Here is a 17,649-nt window from a genome sequence, read left to right as displayed (position 1 = left end):
TTCCTATAACTTTTCTTGTTCATCATATGTATGACCTTCAAGTGTGCAAAATAACACAAAGGGCAGTTACTTGCCTTTACTGCAAGTACTCAAACCAGTTTTAATTATCTCCAATTTCACAACAAAAGGAAAGAAAAAAGAAACAAAACAAACAAACAAACCAACAAACAAAATCTTTAGGATTCCAAGCATCTTGCAACCATGTTTCCCATACTCCAGATACTCTGATATTTCCATACACACACTAATTTGTTAAGGTATTTATATACAAGCAAGAGGATCAACCAAAAAGGACATTTTGAAATCCATCCATCCATCCATCCATTTATTCTACAACTCTTTTCTTGTGCCAGTTACTATGTTAAGTGCAAGAGACACAGCAGTGAACAAAATAGACAGCAATTCCTGTGCATATAGATTTTTAAAATTCTGGTGAGCGACCAAGGAACATGGTAATTGCTGTGGAGTACAGAAAATGTGGCGAGGAAGAGATTATGCCAAGTTTGGCAGAGGTCTAGGGTTTGCGGTTTTGGATTAGGGTAAGGAAAAGCCTTACATTGGGTCTGACACTGAGATCAGACCTGGAACTGGTGAAGGTATTTAGCATGGTATTTTCTGGCAAATAACAAAGCAGGCAGTGAAAGTGGCAAGTGGAAATGCCATGGATTGTACAAATGCTTGCTGAATTTGAGAAGAATCCAGTAGGCACGGAGAGGCTGAGGGGATCAGGGTTAGAGCAGTGGGAGGCAATCCTAGAGATGTCAGAGAGTTCTAATTGTACAGGATGTTGTAAATAAATACAGGGATGTCACTTTTGCTCTGAGTGAGATGTAAGGAGCCTAAAGGTTTATGGAATGCCTAGATTTGTCTCATTTATTTTGTAAAGCAAAATAATGTAATAATACTAACAATAATTATGAATGCATTATATATTTTGCTTATTATGTTCCAAGTTGTGGTGAAAATTTCCATGGTATACTTAATGTTTCTATGGTTTGCTCATTTTACAGTTGGGCAATTTGCTTTAACAAGCCATCGGTTCTAATCTTTTCGTACTTTCTAGAAGGAAAATTGCTTTTATCATTTTTATATGTTGACATATGTTTGTATGGCATCACTTGAAAGTTTTCACTTGTTAAAAGTAATGGGTAAAATCACACAAACAACTACCTGAGGCTAAATTGCTCTTTCTCTTTCTTTCTCTCTTTCTCTTTCTTTCTTCTCTTTCTCTTTCTCTGTCTCTCTCTCTCTCTCTTTCACACACACACACACACACACACAATGGAGAGATAAAATTGAAACAATCAAAATTAGAACTTTTGAAAAGACTGTTTAATGGGGTAGACTGAAATATAACAAAGGAATATATAAATTAATTTTTATAAATGCAATAAAATATAAAATATGTTGCTGTGCGAAAATGAATAAGTCAAGTTGCAAACAATAGCTAAGGAAAGACTTTTCAAACATAAGAGGATTTTTCTCAGAAACAAAACAGAAAAGAAAGAGATCCTGAAGTCATAATTTCAAGCAAAAATCTTTCAGGTTAAATCCACATACCAGGACATAGAAGAAAGGTAGATGGAACTGTTTTCAAAAAACAAACAAATTAAGAATGCTTTTCCCTATCCAATATAATTTTCATAGTTATTTGGTACTAAACATAATATACCAAAAGTAACTAAAATAATTATGATTGTTGTTCATCTTTTATTTAGGAATAAAACTGATGTCCTACCATCTTCTTGTATAGGACATTTTTATTGGTATAGAAAGTAACATGCTTTGCAATTGACTATCGTGTATGGAGTCAACAGCTCCAGCCTGACAACAAGATACATCATTCTCAATGGGATTCCTAAACTGGAAGCTGCACACAGGCTGACAGCTCAGAACCTGGAGCCCACTTCCGATTCTGTGTCCTCCTCTGTCTGCACCTCTGCTGCTTGCATTCTGTCTCTCCCAGGGTCTCAAAAATAAACAAACATTAAAAAAAAACTATTTTCAAAGAAGTTTTATAGAAAATCTGAAAAATGAACAGGATTGCACAAGATTGACTCAATTATTAAAAAAAAAAAAAAAAAAAAAAAAAAAAAAAAAAAGATTGACTCAATTATTTTGTGAGATTATTATATGTGAGAATTTTGAATTTAACATTTCTACATTTTAGATAAGGAGTCAAAGGCATAAAGTCAATAGAAAAAAGGTTTGATATTAGTCTTGGATTTCCCCCTGGTTCCTTTGAAGCAATAAATACGTGTAGAAACTAAAAACTTACCTTGCCAAACTATACTTGCCTAAGTATAGTTTGCAAAGGTAAAGTACTGCAACCTGTTGTAGTGATAAGAACTCTGGTTGCAGTGAAAGCCAGGAGTTTGGGGGTCATAAAAGAGGACAGTCCAGAGGAACAAAGGAGAGAGAGAGAAGGGGTGGAATAGAAGGGAAAGGAGGAGAGCTGATCACACCCTGAATATTGTACAGGAAGACATGGTACAATGCAAAAGAACAAGCAGCGATGATTTTAAGGAAAGGAAAAGGACAGATTTGGAGGAGGGGTGCAATATTCTCCACGTCTTATTACTACAAATATAGGCACTTCATTTAGACTAACATCTATATTAATTGTTATATTACAAGTATATAGTTATTGAATATTACACATAATAACTATAAAATGAGTAAATGAAGTTCACAAAACTTTTTATTTTTTTAAGATTTTATTTTTGAGTAATCTCTATACCCAAGGTGGGGTTCAAACTCACAACCCCAAGATCCAGAGTAGCATGATCTACCAATCAAGCCAGCCAGGCTCTCCTGAGGTATAGAAAACTTTTTAGGGTGGTTATTCCTCTGTATTGGATTTACAAGTGATTTTCTAACTTTTTAATACTTTTCTGTGTTTTCCAGAGTTTCTACATAAAGGACGTATTTCTTTAGTAATAAAAGAAAAACAGGTTTTAAGTTTATTTATGTCTTTTGAGAGAGAGAGAGAGAGAGAGAGAGAGCAAGCAAACTTGAGCAGGGGAGAGGTAGAAAGAGAGGGGGAGGGGCGCCTGGGTGGCTTGGTCGGTTAAGCGTCCGACTTCGGCTCAGGTCATGATCTCACGGTCCGTGGGTTTGAACCCCGCATCGAGCTCTGTGCTGACAGCTCAGAGCCTGGAGCCTGTTTCAGATTCTGTGTCTCCCTCTCTCTGTGACCTCCCCCGTTCATGCTCTGTCTCTGTCTCAAAAATAAATAAACGTTAAAAAAAAAAATTTAGAAAGACAGGGGGAGAATCCCAAGCAGGCTCCACTTTGTCAGCGTGGCCCGATGTGGGGCTCCAACTCATGAACCAGGAGATCATGACCTCAGCAGAAATCAAGAGGCTGACATTTAACCCACTGCACCGCACAAGTGCTCTGAGGGGAAAAAAAAAGTTATTGATGTTCATCACCACATTTGGTGGTCACATTTCTCACTTGGGAAAAGGCATTAACTTTAATGTGTTTTGTTTTTGTTGTTCCCTTTTCTACTCAGAAGCTTCTAAATATAGATCTGTTACCACCAGGCCAGAAGTTTATTCTCTTTCAATGAGAATCCCTCTGAGACATCTAATTCTGGAGCCTCAGTCTACGTGGGACATCTCACTGGAGATTCTCCAGGGAAACAAAAATCCTATGTAAGAAGATGTCATCACAGATTTTGAAGAACTCCTAAGTATTCTCAGCCATGAACAGAATTGTGCCTAACACTGAGGTGAGTTTGGGAAATTTTCACAAATGGTTATTTTAGGAAAGGTAACAACATTGATGGCTAAGAACACAATGGCCTAGAATATGCAGACAGTTTTAAAAATAGACATTAGCAAGGGGCAATGAATTCCTCTTTCCCTTTCACTTCTGCAGGGGTAATGAGTCTCTTTCTTCCTGTGTGGCTTCTGCTGGACTCTTACTTTCCAGTCACCCACTCATTTTATTGTGGTGTTCACATAAAAGACAGTGGACACGGGAGATTGTAATCTTTACATTTCTCTGGTCTAGGGCAATGAAATGCTGGTTCCTCCATGGGGGGGACATTTCTGGAGAGGTCTGGGAGAACTCTCTCACAAGAAGAGTTTATTTACATGAGAGGCAATCACCTTAGGAGCCAAAGACCATGAGCCAGTGAAACTTGTATTCTTTTATATACTCTTTCCGTGGTGACTTCTATGTACCCTGGCCAATAGGAGTGGACACAAGAGTGATTTCCAGATGATTTAGGTAACAGGAATCTATGTCTTGTGTCTTTAGAGCCATGTGTTACATGTCATCGTATTGCAAGTTTCTACACAGTCCTGCTGGATGGGGGATTGTTCGGCATTGATTTGCTGCATGGAAAGGTGCCCACCCGGAGCTTAAGGACCATTTTATTTTTTTCAATGGAGAGAAATAGTTGACCATTTGGTAACTACAACTTTCCTCAAACATCCCTGAATCTGTAAATTCCTTGAACCATCACTCAGTTCTCTTTTCTTTACAAGTATTAGCAATCCAAAAATATGATATTATCTTTTTTCCTGATAAACTGTCCAGTTATAATAAAAGAAATATTATTTACATTAAGCATTATAGACAATTAGTAATCCTTAGACCTTCAAGGGCTTCCTAAATATAAAGCTTGTATTAAAAATTGCTTGGAAACTAATTTAAGAAAATGCAGAAAAGCAGAGAAGCCATTTATGAAGTTGGGGGTATCTGATTGAATTCATCTCTTCAGTAAAATTTTTACAAAAATTCCATAAAACTTGCTAATGATTTAGAAGCAGAAGTGCTTTGTTTCTTCTCAAGAACTTCCTTTGAAATTTCATTGTGTAAGAAAGCATGATATTGATATCAGATACTAAGTTCTTACTAATTCAAACAATCATTTGCTCATATATATTTTTATTGAGTATCTAAAATGTGTTACCTTAAGCACGTTATAGGGAACATTATGGGAAGACTTTACCTGGATTATTAGCTTTCTTCATAATCTTCAAGGCAGGACAGAAGTCCTGTTGATAAGAACTAGTCGGATTAGGGTGATCCTCGAAACATACTCACATGATCATAGTGACAAGACTCAGAAAGAATCTGAGAGGAGAGAATAAAAGTGGCATATTGGGAGACAATTATGGCCCAGTTCACAGAATGTGGAGGAATATAAGAGGTGTGCTGGAACTTTAGAAAGTGAGGTAGATACTTAGACAAAATATTCAATGAGACTGCAAGTAGTACTGTTTAGTTATTTTTAGACACCACAGTTCAAAGACTGTCTTGCTAGAGTAGAGGAAAAAAATAACAAGCTGCTACCATGACAAGGTTCATGGCATTTGTGAGTATTATTACCTGAACTACTCCCTCTTATGTGGTTTCTAAGCCCACCTCTCTCTCTCCTATGCAGAAAGCAAACGCCGATAAAGAGCATAAAATGCTCTCCTCTTCTCCACAGTCATGTGCGGGGAAAACAGCTCCAGCCTGACCCCGGGATTCTTTATCTTGAATGGGATTCCTGGGCTGGAAGCTGCACACACCTGGATCTCCCTGCCATTCTGCTTCATGTACGTCATCGCTGTCGTGGGGAACTGCGGGCTCATCTACCTAATCAGCCATGAGGATGCCCTGCACCGGCCCATGTACTACTTCCTGGCCCTGCTCTCCTTCACAGATGTCACCCTGTGCACCACCACTGTACCCAATATGCTGTGCATATTCTGGTTCAACCTCAAGGAGATTGACTTTGATGCCTGCCTGACTCAGATGTTTTTTGTCCACATGCTGACTGGGATGGAGTCTGGGGTGCTCATGCTCATGGCCCTGGACCGCTATGTGGCCATCTGCTACCCCTTACGTTATTCCATCATCCTCACCAACCCTGTCATCGCCAAGACCGGTCTTGCCACCTTCCTGAGGGGTGTGCTGCTCATTATCCCATTCACTTTCCTCACCAAGCGTCTGCCCTATTGCCGGGGCAACTTCATTCCCCATACCTACTGTGATCATATGTCTGTGGCCAAGGTGTCCTGTGGCAATTTCAAGGTCAATGCCATCTATGGTCTCTTGGCAGCCCTCCTAATTGGGGGCTTTGATATGTTCTGTATTTCTGTGTCTTACACTATGATCTTGCGGGCAGTGGTGAGTCTGTCATCTGCAGATGCCCGGAAGAAAGCCTTCGGTACCTGTACATCCCACATATGTGCCATTGTGATCACATATGTTCCAGCCCTGTTCACCATTTTTACTCATCGTTTTGGGGGACAAAACATTCCCCACCACGTTCATATCCTTATTGCTAATCTTTATTTGATGTTGCCTCCTACTCTGAACCCCATTGTTTATGGAGCCAAGACCAAGCAGATCCAGGAAGGAGTGATCAAGTTATTTTTTAAAGAGAAAGCTATCTTAGTTATGAAATAGATTCATGAGTTAATATGTGAAATCAAAGAAAAACAAATGTTTCAGAGGAGATTCTTGAGCGTCAGTTTAAAACCAATTGGTTCACTGCAGAAAGCAATGTTCATTAAATATCCACTATAACGATAACTGAATTTTTCCTTTTTTTGGGTAAAGCTCATCAATGATAAAAATTAATTACATAATTAAGGAAATGTTTCTTGAACTTTAGGACATATTTTTTAAAAGGAATTCACATGAATGTAATATCAAGCCTTTTTGGAAATCAATGGACTTGCTTAGATTCCTAATGTGCTTTGCATGTAGAGCAAAGTGCAAATGGGATGCACACTGGAAAAAAAAAATTCCTGATCTTATGTTGGGGATTTATCTGTTCTTGGTAGAAACCCATTAAAAAAGAAATCTCAATGTCTGTTTCTTAAAGCCCTTCAAACATGGTTTAGTGACTGCATTAACCCTTTATTCCTTTCATTGTGTAATTTTGTCTAACTTGGTTCAGTTGTATAAATGATCTCATGTCTGTCTAAGCTGTATTGAATTTCCACTACCAAGGAGAATAATATTCATGTATTTCTATCAATATAATGTGATTAAAAGATGGGAAAATAAGCAAGGGAATAAAACCATAAAATCTTAAATCAATGTTTTGAAGATAATTCTGGGAGATTTTTGAAGCAGATATAGAATAAGTCTTATAAATGGCGGTGAAGTGGTAGCAGAAAACAGAGGTGATTCACCAGCAAAACTGATAACCATTTGGGTTTGGCTGACTATAGAATTTTTTCCAGCCTTAGTCACCAGAGCTGAAAATCTTCTATAATTTGATTCTAAAGTGAAGTTGATAGTTTAAAGAAAGTATACATAGCAATCAAGTCATTCGCAAACATCGGCCCTGTGTCTAGTAACCAGGCCCTGTTCCCACACAGCAAAATATGGAGAACTAAGAACCTGCATTCACATCACTGTGGGGACTTAACAGGCCTGAATATACCTTGCATACTGATTTCCATTCCCTATACCCAACTATATACTAAGGAAATCTAGTTCTGGATGAAAACTTTCTGAGTTGTGTAATTTCATTGCCAATCCAAACCTATACCACCACTGGTAGATGTAAAATGCACGTTTATTAACATTTAAGTGCATCATTGAAAGTTGGCAGAAAATTATGCTATTCTTCCCCTGGAATTTTGAAGACTGCAATACATAACATGGAGTTTTCTGAAATTATATTGCAATAAAAATGCTAGTTTGTTATTAGATGATACTATGTCGGTATTTTGAGGGTTTCTAGCCAGGGTGACAGTTTGAGTATAAACAGGAGCATACAATTCCCCCAAAGCTCCAAACAAATGGAAAAACTGAATTAATTACACTTAGAATAATTAGAGTAAAACGAAAATCAAATAAATAAACTAATAAAGATTTTAACAATGAAGGAAATCACAGAAGCAATGAGGAAATGAGAACTCATAACCAATACAAAGACTTACTCAAATGACTTCAGTGTTGAGACTCTTGCTTATGTGTGAAGTCTGTACAATGTGAGAAGTCTAGAATAAGGAATCACTATGCAATCTTTTTTCTTTTTTTTCTTTTTTTCTTTTTTGACAGAGAGAGAGAGAGAGCGCGCATATGTGAGCATGTGTGCAAGTGCACTCATCAACGGAAGGGCAGTGGGAGAGGGAGAGGGAGAATCCTAAGCAGGCCCCATGCTCAGCAGAGAGCCTGCAGGGGGCAATCCCACCAGCATGAGGCCTTGATCTGAGCTGATCAAGAGTTGGACACTCAACCAACTGAGCCAACCAGGCACCCCAACTACAGTCTTTGAATGGGAACTAAAATATCTATGACTGCCAGCCCAAGATAACAGAAAAAAAATGTATTACTATGATAATCTGAGGAAATACCAATGCAACACATATCACTACAGATGGATCCAAAAAAGATAGATGCATACAAAGACATTTTCTGGCAATAGTCTTTTACTATACATTCAATGCATCTTTGTGCTTAACCCCACACAAAGATACACACCTACCTTCAGCATAATGAGAAAAATTGCGAGTATAGAAAACATTCAGACAAGAAGTAGATATTGAAAGGGAGGGATAAATATATAAGGGTATCTATTAGTACATTTAGTCCACAAATCTTTACTAATAATTATCATAGGTGGGTTCTAAGTATGGTGGACCCTGATTGCAGTAACCTCTGGTAATTGTATATTGTGCACTAGCAGCATGGTAATAGAAGAATGCTCCCTTAGGAGGAGAGAAACACTGATTAAACTTGGCTTGAAAGTGACATTTGATGTAGGAATCTGAATATTATTCTCCTCTCCATGTGTACATATGACAAAAATGAGAAAGAAAAGAAACAAAGATATTGATACATGCTTGTTGAAAAACACTGAGAATATACAAATGTAATTCTGGTTGAAGATGAATAAAGAGGGGATAGCAACACCATCACAGAATAATTTTATTGTGCCTATTATAATGTTCTGGTAAACAAGGGAGAAGAAATAGCATGCAGAAAAATGAAATGGTCTCACAATTTCAGAATTGTTGATGAATGAATTGAAACTGTAACAGTAAATGAAGTGTTTATGGTTAGATTAAAAAGACTAAAGAACGTATCAAAAATGCAGAAGAGGAGGGGCCAGGATGGCGGGGAAGTATAGGAAGTTTTTTTGCCTCTCTCAGCCCTGAAACTCAGCTAGATCAACATCAAAACATCTTTCACACATAGAAAACTGATGTGAGGATTAACACAACAATCTGCACAACTTGAACCACAGAATTCAGCAGGTACATGGCACAGAGTGGTGAACTGGAGGAGAGAGAATCTGTGGAGTGTAGGGAGCTGTTTTTGCTTGGGGAGATAGGATGGACACAGAGGGAAGAGTAAGGAAAAGTACTCCCCCCAAAAGCAGCTGGAGAGAAAGAGAAACAGTGGAAACACCCATAAGGGACTTAACAAAAAAGGAAGAAAGGAGATAGGAGAGGCTTTAAATACCATTAAATCTCTATAAACAGGGGAGTGCAGAATCTGAAACTGCAACTCAATACCTGGTGGAGCTTTGGTGGGAAGGGTGAATCCCCAGGAGCATAATTAATTAGATCTAAAAGGTTCTTGGCCCACATGGGGAGAAGTGGTTTCCTTGCTGAGAGGACATTTGGTAGAGGCTGTGTGGCCTCTCCACAGGCAAAGTTCCCAGCGGACCCTGGAGAACAGCCACATTTGCTGATTTGGGAACAAGGACGTGAAGGGTGAAGACTGGTGCCAGATGTGTGATGTGATTTACCAGTATCCCTGAAACGCTGCTGCTACAGGATCCCATGAAAATTTTCTGGGGTTGGCTGGCACTGGGCTGCAGTCTCTGGGCATCTGCAGCAGCATAGCTACAGAAATGTTCCTGGTGGTGGCTAGCACCTGGCCATTGCTCAGTGAGATCCTCCCTAAGAGGGTCTGAGTAGGTCAAAGCCACAGGGCTTTCAGAAGTGAGGGGTTTGGAAACACAGCCCATCTAAGATAAAACTCAGGAGGAAGGTGCCACCTGGAAGGCTGATGGCTTGGTTGCATACAGTGTATTAGTGGGGAATAGATGGAAGCCAGAGACTAAGGAAGGGTGCTAGACTTCCAGTATGCGAGAGCACAGAGTTCTGATACCAGAGACTGGGTAGCTGGGAGATACCATTTTCACCACTCCTGTGCATGTGTACATGTGTACACACTCCACAACTATCCACCCCTATAAACTAAGCAGCATCATCTAGTGGAGAATGGAGCAGTTACACCAAGCCCCATCCAACTGCAAAACCACACTCTAGAGGAACACCACAAGTCTCTGCCTGCTTAGTTTACAGACTTCATATTCCAGGAGATGCTGCATGTAACTTCAATCATATTTCATTCTGTTCACTAGTCCATCTATTCATTTTTTTCTTTTTCTTTTCTTATTCTCAAATACAGAGAGAGAAAAAAATTTTATTTTATGTTTTTATAGAAAACTTTTTTCCTTAATTTTTCTCTAGTTAATTTTTTACTTCTTTGTAAATATTTTAAATTATATTTTACTTCCATCATTTCATTTTATTCTATTTTATTGTATTCATTTTTAAAAATTTTCAAATGTTTTCCTTTTTTTCTTTTCTTTTCCTTCCCTTTTTCCTCTATTCTATTAAGCTTCTTTCAACAACTAGACCAAAACACACCTAGGATGTAGCATCTTTTATGTCATTTTTTTCTGTGTTGTTTTTCATTTTTAAATTTTTATTTATTTACTATTATATTAATTCTATATCTTCTTGCAAAATGACAAAACAAAGGAATTCACCCCAAAATAAAGAACAGGAAGAAATGCCAGACAGGGACTTAACACAGATACAAGCAAGATGTCTGAACTAGAATTTAGAATCACAATGATAAAAATACTAGCTGGGGTTGAAAAAAAGCATAGGATCCCTTTCTGTGGAGATAGAAGAAGTAACATCTAGTCAGGATGAAAGTAAAAATGTAAATGAGTTGCACACTCAAATGAGTTCCACGGTGGCAAAGATGGATGAAACAGAGCAGCAAATCAGAAATATCGAGAACAAACTTACAGAGAATAATGAAGCAGAAAAAAAAGAGGGAAACTAAGGCAAAAGACCATGATATAAGGAATAGAGAACTCAGTGACTCATTAAAAAGGAACGTAGGAATCCCAGAAGATGAAGAGAGAGAAAAAGTGATAGAAGGTTTATGTGAGCAAATCATAGCAGAACACTATCCTAACCTGGGGAAAGACACAGACATCAAAATCCAGGAAGCATAGAGAACTCAACAGAACTGACCATCAACAAGGCATATCATAGTCAAATTCATGAAATATACAGACAAAGAAAGAATCATGAAGCAGCAAGGGAAAAAAAGACGTTAACCTACAAGGAAAGACAGACCACATGTGCAGGAAAAGTATCCATAGAAACTTTTCAGGCCGGAAAGAAGTGGCAAAATATATTCAATGTGCTGAATCAGAAAAATTTGTAGCCAAGAATTTTTTATCCAGCAAGGCTGTCATTCAAAATAGAAGGAGAGATAAAAAGTTTCCCAGACAAACAAAAACTAAGGAGTTTGTGACTACTCAACCAGCCCTGCAAGAAATGTTAAGAGGGAGTCTCTGAAGGGAGAAAAGAAGAAACAAACAAACAAAAAAGACCAAAAGCAGCAAAGACTAGAAAGGACCAGAGAACAACACCAGAAATTCCAACTCTACAGGCAACACAATGGCATTAAATTCGTATTTTTCAATATTCACTCTAAATGTCAATGGACTAAATGCTCCAATCAAAAGACACAGGGTAACAGAATGGATAAGAAAACAAGATCCATCTATATGCAGTTTACAAGAAACCCATTTTAGACCTAAAGACACCTTTGGATTGAAAGTAAGGGGATGGAAAACCATCTATCATACTAATGGTCACCAAAAGAAAACTGTAGTAGCAATACTTATATCAGACAAGGTATATTTTAAAACAAAGAGATGAAAAAGGGTACTGTATCATAATTAAGGGGTCTATCCACCAAGAAGATCTAACAATTGTAAACATTTATGCCCCCAACATCAGAGCACCCAAATATATAAATCAATTAATCACAAACATACAGAAACCCATTGATAATAACACCATAATAGTAGGGGACTTCAATACTCCATTACAACAATGGAGAGATCACCTAAACAGAAAATCAACAAGAAAATAATGGCTTTGAATGACACACTGGACCCGATGGACTTAACAGATATATTCAGAACAGTTCATCCTAAAGCAGCAGAATACACATTCTTCTTGAGTGCACATGGAACATTCTCCAGAATACATCACATACTGGAACAAAATCAGCCCTCAACAAGTACAAAAAGATCGAGATCATACTGTGCATATTTTCAGACCACAACACTATGAAACTTGAAATCAACCACAAGAAAAAATTTGGAAAGACAACAAATACTTGGAGATCAAAGAACATCCTACTAAATAACGAATGGCTTAACCAAGAAGTTAAAGAGGAAATTAAAAAGTACATCGAAGCCAATGAAAATGATAACACTATGGACCAAAACCTCTAGAACACAGCAAAGGCAGTCATAAGAGTGAAGTATATAGAAATCCAGGCCTTCCTAAAGAAGTCAGAAAGGTCTCAGATACACAACCTGACCTTACACCTGAAAGAGCTGGAAAAAGACCATAAAACCTAAAATGAGCAGAAGATAGGAAATAATAAAGATTAGAGTAGAATTGAATGCTATCAAAACCAAAACCAAAACCAAAACCAAAACAGTAAAACAGATCAATAAAACCAGGCTCTTGTTCTTTGAAAGAATTAACAAAATTGATAAACCGCTATCCAGTTTGATCAAAAAGAAAAAGGAAAGGACCCAAAATTGAATCACAAATGAAAAAGGAGAGATCACAACCAACACTGCAGAGATACAAAGAATAATAAGAGAATAATATGAGCAATTATACGTCCATATATTGGTCAATCTGGATGAAATGGACAAATTCCTAGAAACATATAAACTACCAAAACTGAAACAGGAAGAAGTAAAAAATTTGAACAGATCCATAACTGGTAAAGAAATCAAGTTAGTAATAAAAAACCTCCCAAAAAACAAGAGTCTAGGGCCAGATGGCTTTTCAGGGGAATTCTACCAAACATATAAAGAAGAATTAACACTTATTTTGAAGCTGTTCCAAAAAATAGAAATGGAAGGAAAACTCCCAAAATCATTCTATGAGGCCAGCATTACCTTTATTCCAAAACCAAACAGAGACCCTACTAAAAAGGAGAACTATAGGCCAATTTCCCTGAAGAACATGGATGCAAGAATCCTCAACAAGATAATAACCAACTGGATCCAACAATACATTAAAAGAATTATTCACCTCGACCAAGTGAGATTTATACCTGGGATGCAGGACTGGTTCAATATCTGCAAAACAATTAACGTGATTCATCACATCAATAAAAGAAAGGATGAGAAACACATGATCCTCTCAAGAGATGTAGAAAAAGTATTTGACAAAATACAGCATCCTTTCTTGATAAAAACTGTCAAGAAAGTGGGGATAGAAGGATCATATCATACCTCAAGATTTTAAAAGCAAAGCCAGGGGCACCTGGGTGGCTCAGTTGGTTAAGTGTCTGACTTCAGCTCAGGTCGTGACCTTGCAGTTAGTGGCTTCAAGCCCCACATTGGGCTCTGAACTGACACCTCACAGCCTGGAGCCTGCTTCAGATCATCTCACTCTCTCTCTCTCTCTCTCTCTCTCTCTGCCCCTCCCCTACTCGCACTGTCTCTGTCTCTCAAAAATGAACAAACATTAAAAAAACTTAGAAAGAAAGATCTTAAAGCCATATATGAAAGACCTACCACTAATATCATCCTCAATGAGAAAAAAAACAGAGCTTTTCCCCTAAGGTCAGTAATGTGACAAGGATGTCCACTCTCATCACTGTTATTCAACAAACTATTGGAAGTCCTGGCCTCAGCAATCAGATAACACAAAGAAATAAAAAGCATCCAAATCAGCAAGAAGGAAGTCAAGCCTTCACTCTTTGCAGATGACATGATACTCTAAATGGAAAACTCAAAATATTCCACCAAGAAACTGGTAGAACTGCTCTAGGAATTCAGCAAAATCACAGAATATAAACTCAATGCATAGAAATCGGTTGCATTTCTATACACCAGTAATGAAGCAATAGAAAGAGAAATTAAGGAATCGATTCTATTTACAATTGCACCAAAACCCATAAAATATCTAATAAAACTAACCAAAGAGGTGAAAAATCATACACTGAAAACTATAAAAAGCTTATGAAAGAAATTGAAGAAGACACAAAAGAATGGAAAAACATTCCATGCTCAATGATTGGAAAAACAAATATTGTTAAAATGTTGATACTACCCAAAGTAATCTGCATATTCAATTCAATGCCTATCAAAATAACACCAGCATTTTCACGGAGCTAGAAAAACAATCCTAAAATTTGTATGGAACCAGAAAAGATCCCGAATAGCCAAAGCAATTCTGAACAAGAAAACCAAAGCTAGAGGCATCACAATCCTGGACTTGAAGATGTATTACAAAACTGTAATCATCAAGACAGTATGGTACTGACACAAAAACAGACACTCGGATCAATGGAACAGAATAGAGAACTCAGCAATAGACCCACAAACATATGGCCAACTAATCTTTGACAAAGCAGGAAAGAATATCCAATGGAATAAAGACAGTCTCTTTGGCAAGTGGTGCTGGGAAAACTGGGCAGCAACATGCAGAAAAAAATGAAATTGGACCACTTTCTTACACCATACGCAAAATAAACTCAAAATGGATGAAAGACCTAAACATAACAGGAAACCATCAAAATCCGAGAGGAGAAAGCAGACAAAAACCTCTTTGACCTTGGCTGCAGCAACTTCTTACTCAACATGTCTCCAGAGACAAAACCAAAAATGAACAATTAAGACCTCATCAAGATAAAAATCTTCTGCACAGCAAAGGAAACAATCAGCAAAACTAAAAAGCAATGAACAGAATGGGAGAAGATATTTGTGAATAACAACAGAGAAAGGGTTAGTATCCAAAATGTATAAAGAACTTATCACACTCAACACCCAAAAGAAAATCTAGTGAGGAAATGGGCAAAAGACATGAATAGACACTTTTCCAAAAAGACATTCAGATGAAAAAGTGCTCAACATCACTCATCATCAGGGAAATACAAATTAAAACCACAATGAAATACCACCTCACACCTGTCAGAATAGCTAAAATGAACAACTCAGGCAACAACAGATATTGGCAAAGGATGTGGAGAAAGAGGATCTCTTTTGCACTGCTGGTGGGAATGCAAACTGGAAAATAGCTTGGAGGCTCTTCAAAAAATTAAAAATAGAACTACCTTATTACCCAGCAACTGCACCACTGGGTATATTATCCAAGGGATACAGGTGTTCTGTTTCGAAGGGGTACATGCACCTCAATGTCTATAGCAGCACTATTGATAATACACAAAGTATGGAAAGACCCCAAATGTCCATTGGCGGATGAATGGATAAAGAAGAGGTGGTATACATATACAATGGAGTGTTACTCAGCAATCAAAAAAATGAAATCTTGCCATTTGCAACCATGTGGATGGAACTAGATGGTATTATGCTAAGTGAAATTAGTCAGTGAAAGACAAATATCATATGTAGAATTTATGATACAAAACAGGTGAACATAAGGGAAGGGGAGCAAAAATAATATAAAAACAAGGACGGCAACAAAATATAAGAGACTCTTAAATGCAGAGAACAAACTGAGTGTTGCTGGAAGGGTTGTGGGTGAGGGGATGGGCTAAATGGGCAAGGGGCACTGGGATGACCACTGAGTAGTGTACATAGGGGATGAATCACTGGAATCTATTCCTGACATCATTACTGCACTATATGCTAACTAACTTGAATGTAAATTTAAAAAAATAATAAATAAATAAATAAACAAACAAACAAACAAATTAACTAATTAGTTAATTTTTAAGAAAAAGAAGGTTGAGGGATGACTGGGTGGCTCAGTCAGGTAAATGTCCGACTTTGGCTCAGGTCATGATATCACGGTTTGTGGGTTAGAGCCCGCATCGGGCTCTGTGCTGACAGATTGGAGCATGGAGGCTTCTTTGGATTCTGTGTCTCCCTCTTTTTCTGTCCCTCCCCTGCTCACACTCTGTCTCTGTCTCAAAAATAAACAAACATGTAAAGAATTCAATAAAAAAAAGAAAGAAGTTTGATAGAATAGAGAAAGGAGAGAATGAAAAACAAAGAAAAAAAGTAAGAAAACGTTAAAAAATTAAAAAATATATACAATAAAATAAAATAAAATGAAATGAAGAAAGTAAAATAGAATAAAAAATTTACAAAAACATAAAAAATATAGTAAAAAAATAGGAAAAAAAGGTTTTATAATAACAGAAAATAAAAATAATTTCTTTCTCTTTCTGTAATCCAAGATTAAGATAAGAAAAAGAAAAAAAACTGAATAGATGACCAGTGAACACAATGAAATCTGCATGACATCACATCCAATTTCCCCTAGAAGTCAATGTATGAAGCAGTTTATATTCTGTATTCAAAGCAGGCTGAGAGACTTGTGGTGGTCCTCTAGGGCTTGGTTGATGCAGTTGGATGAGGCCAGATGTAAAGTCTTCATTCTCCACTAGGTGTCGCTTCTTAGATTACTGTGGTGGACTGGTGTAGCACATGTGCATGGGTATGCTCATGCACAGGAGAGGTGAAAATGGTGTCACCCAACTTCCCTGTCTCTAGCACCAGAACTGTGGGCTCTCACCCACTGGCATTCAAGCACCACTCCCTTTATCTCCAGCTTCCGTCCACTCCCTGCTTCTACACTGTCTGCATCCAAGCCATTAGCCTGCCAGGAGGCATCTCCCTCCCAAGTTTTATCCCAGATGGGGCTGTGTTTCCAAACCCCTCACTTCTGAGGGCCCTGTGACTTGGACCTGCTCCGACCCTCACTTCCTGCTCCTGGGGATTCGCCCTTCCCACCAGAGCACCACCATGTATGGAGCTGTGGAATTTCTGACTCTGGTCTCCCCTGTTTCTAGAATCCTAATGGTATTTAAACCCTCTCCTTTCTCCTGTCTCCCTTTCTTGTTCAGTCACTTGTGGGTATTTCCACCCTTTCTCTTTCTCCCAGGTACTTTTGGGGGGAGTGTTTTTCCTGTACTCTCCCCCCTTTTTCTGTTCTCTCTCCGTAAAAACAGCTCCCTGCCCTCTGCGGCTTCTCTCTCTCTCAGTTCACCTCTCTACGCCACATACCCACTGAGTTCTGTGGCACAAATCATGCAGATTTTTGTGTTAGTCCTCAGATCAATTTTCTAGGTGTGCAAAATGGTTTGGTGCTGATCTAGCTGCATTTCAGGGAGGAGAGAAGCAGAGAACTTCCATGCTGCTCAGCCATCTCGGCCCCTCCCCCATATAGCATCCCTTTGTGAATGAAGAACATTTTGTTTTCCTTTTCTTGTGTGTGTGTGTGTTTTTGTTGTTGTTGTTATTGTTGTTGTTGTTGTTTTTGCATTTATTGCTTGGCTCATGGCACTACCTACAATATGCTTCTAGTGCAATGTTTAACAGGAGGAGTGATCAGGGACATGATTAGGCATAGTGAA

The 17,649-nt window shown here is 38.1% G+C and overlaps 1 protein-coding gene across 1 annotated transcript; it reads left to right on the top strand.

Moving 5' to 3' along the window:
* The first annotated feature begins 5,451 nt into the window (after positions 1-5,451).
* On the top strand, positions 5,452-6,414 carry LOC145712448 (olfactory receptor 52N2-like). Its single transcript, XM_081790184.1, has one exon. The coding sequence runs from the start codon at positions 5,452-5,454 to the stop codon at positions 6,412-6,414; it is 963 nt and encodes a 320-aa protein (XP_081646310.1).
* The last annotated feature ends 11,235 nt before the right edge of the window (positions 6,415-17,649 follow it).

The sequence above is a fragment of the Panthera onca genome, chromosome D1 (genome assembly GCF_046562875.1).
Source record: "Panthera onca isolate mPanOnc1 chromosome D1, mPanOnc1 haplotype 2, whole genome shotgun sequence".
NCBI classification, from domain to species: Eukaryota; Metazoa; Chordata; class Mammalia; order Carnivora; family Felidae; genus Panthera; species Panthera onca.
The sequence above is the reverse complement of the archived record's forward strand: the minus strand, read 5'-3'. Positions and strand labels throughout refer to the sequence as shown.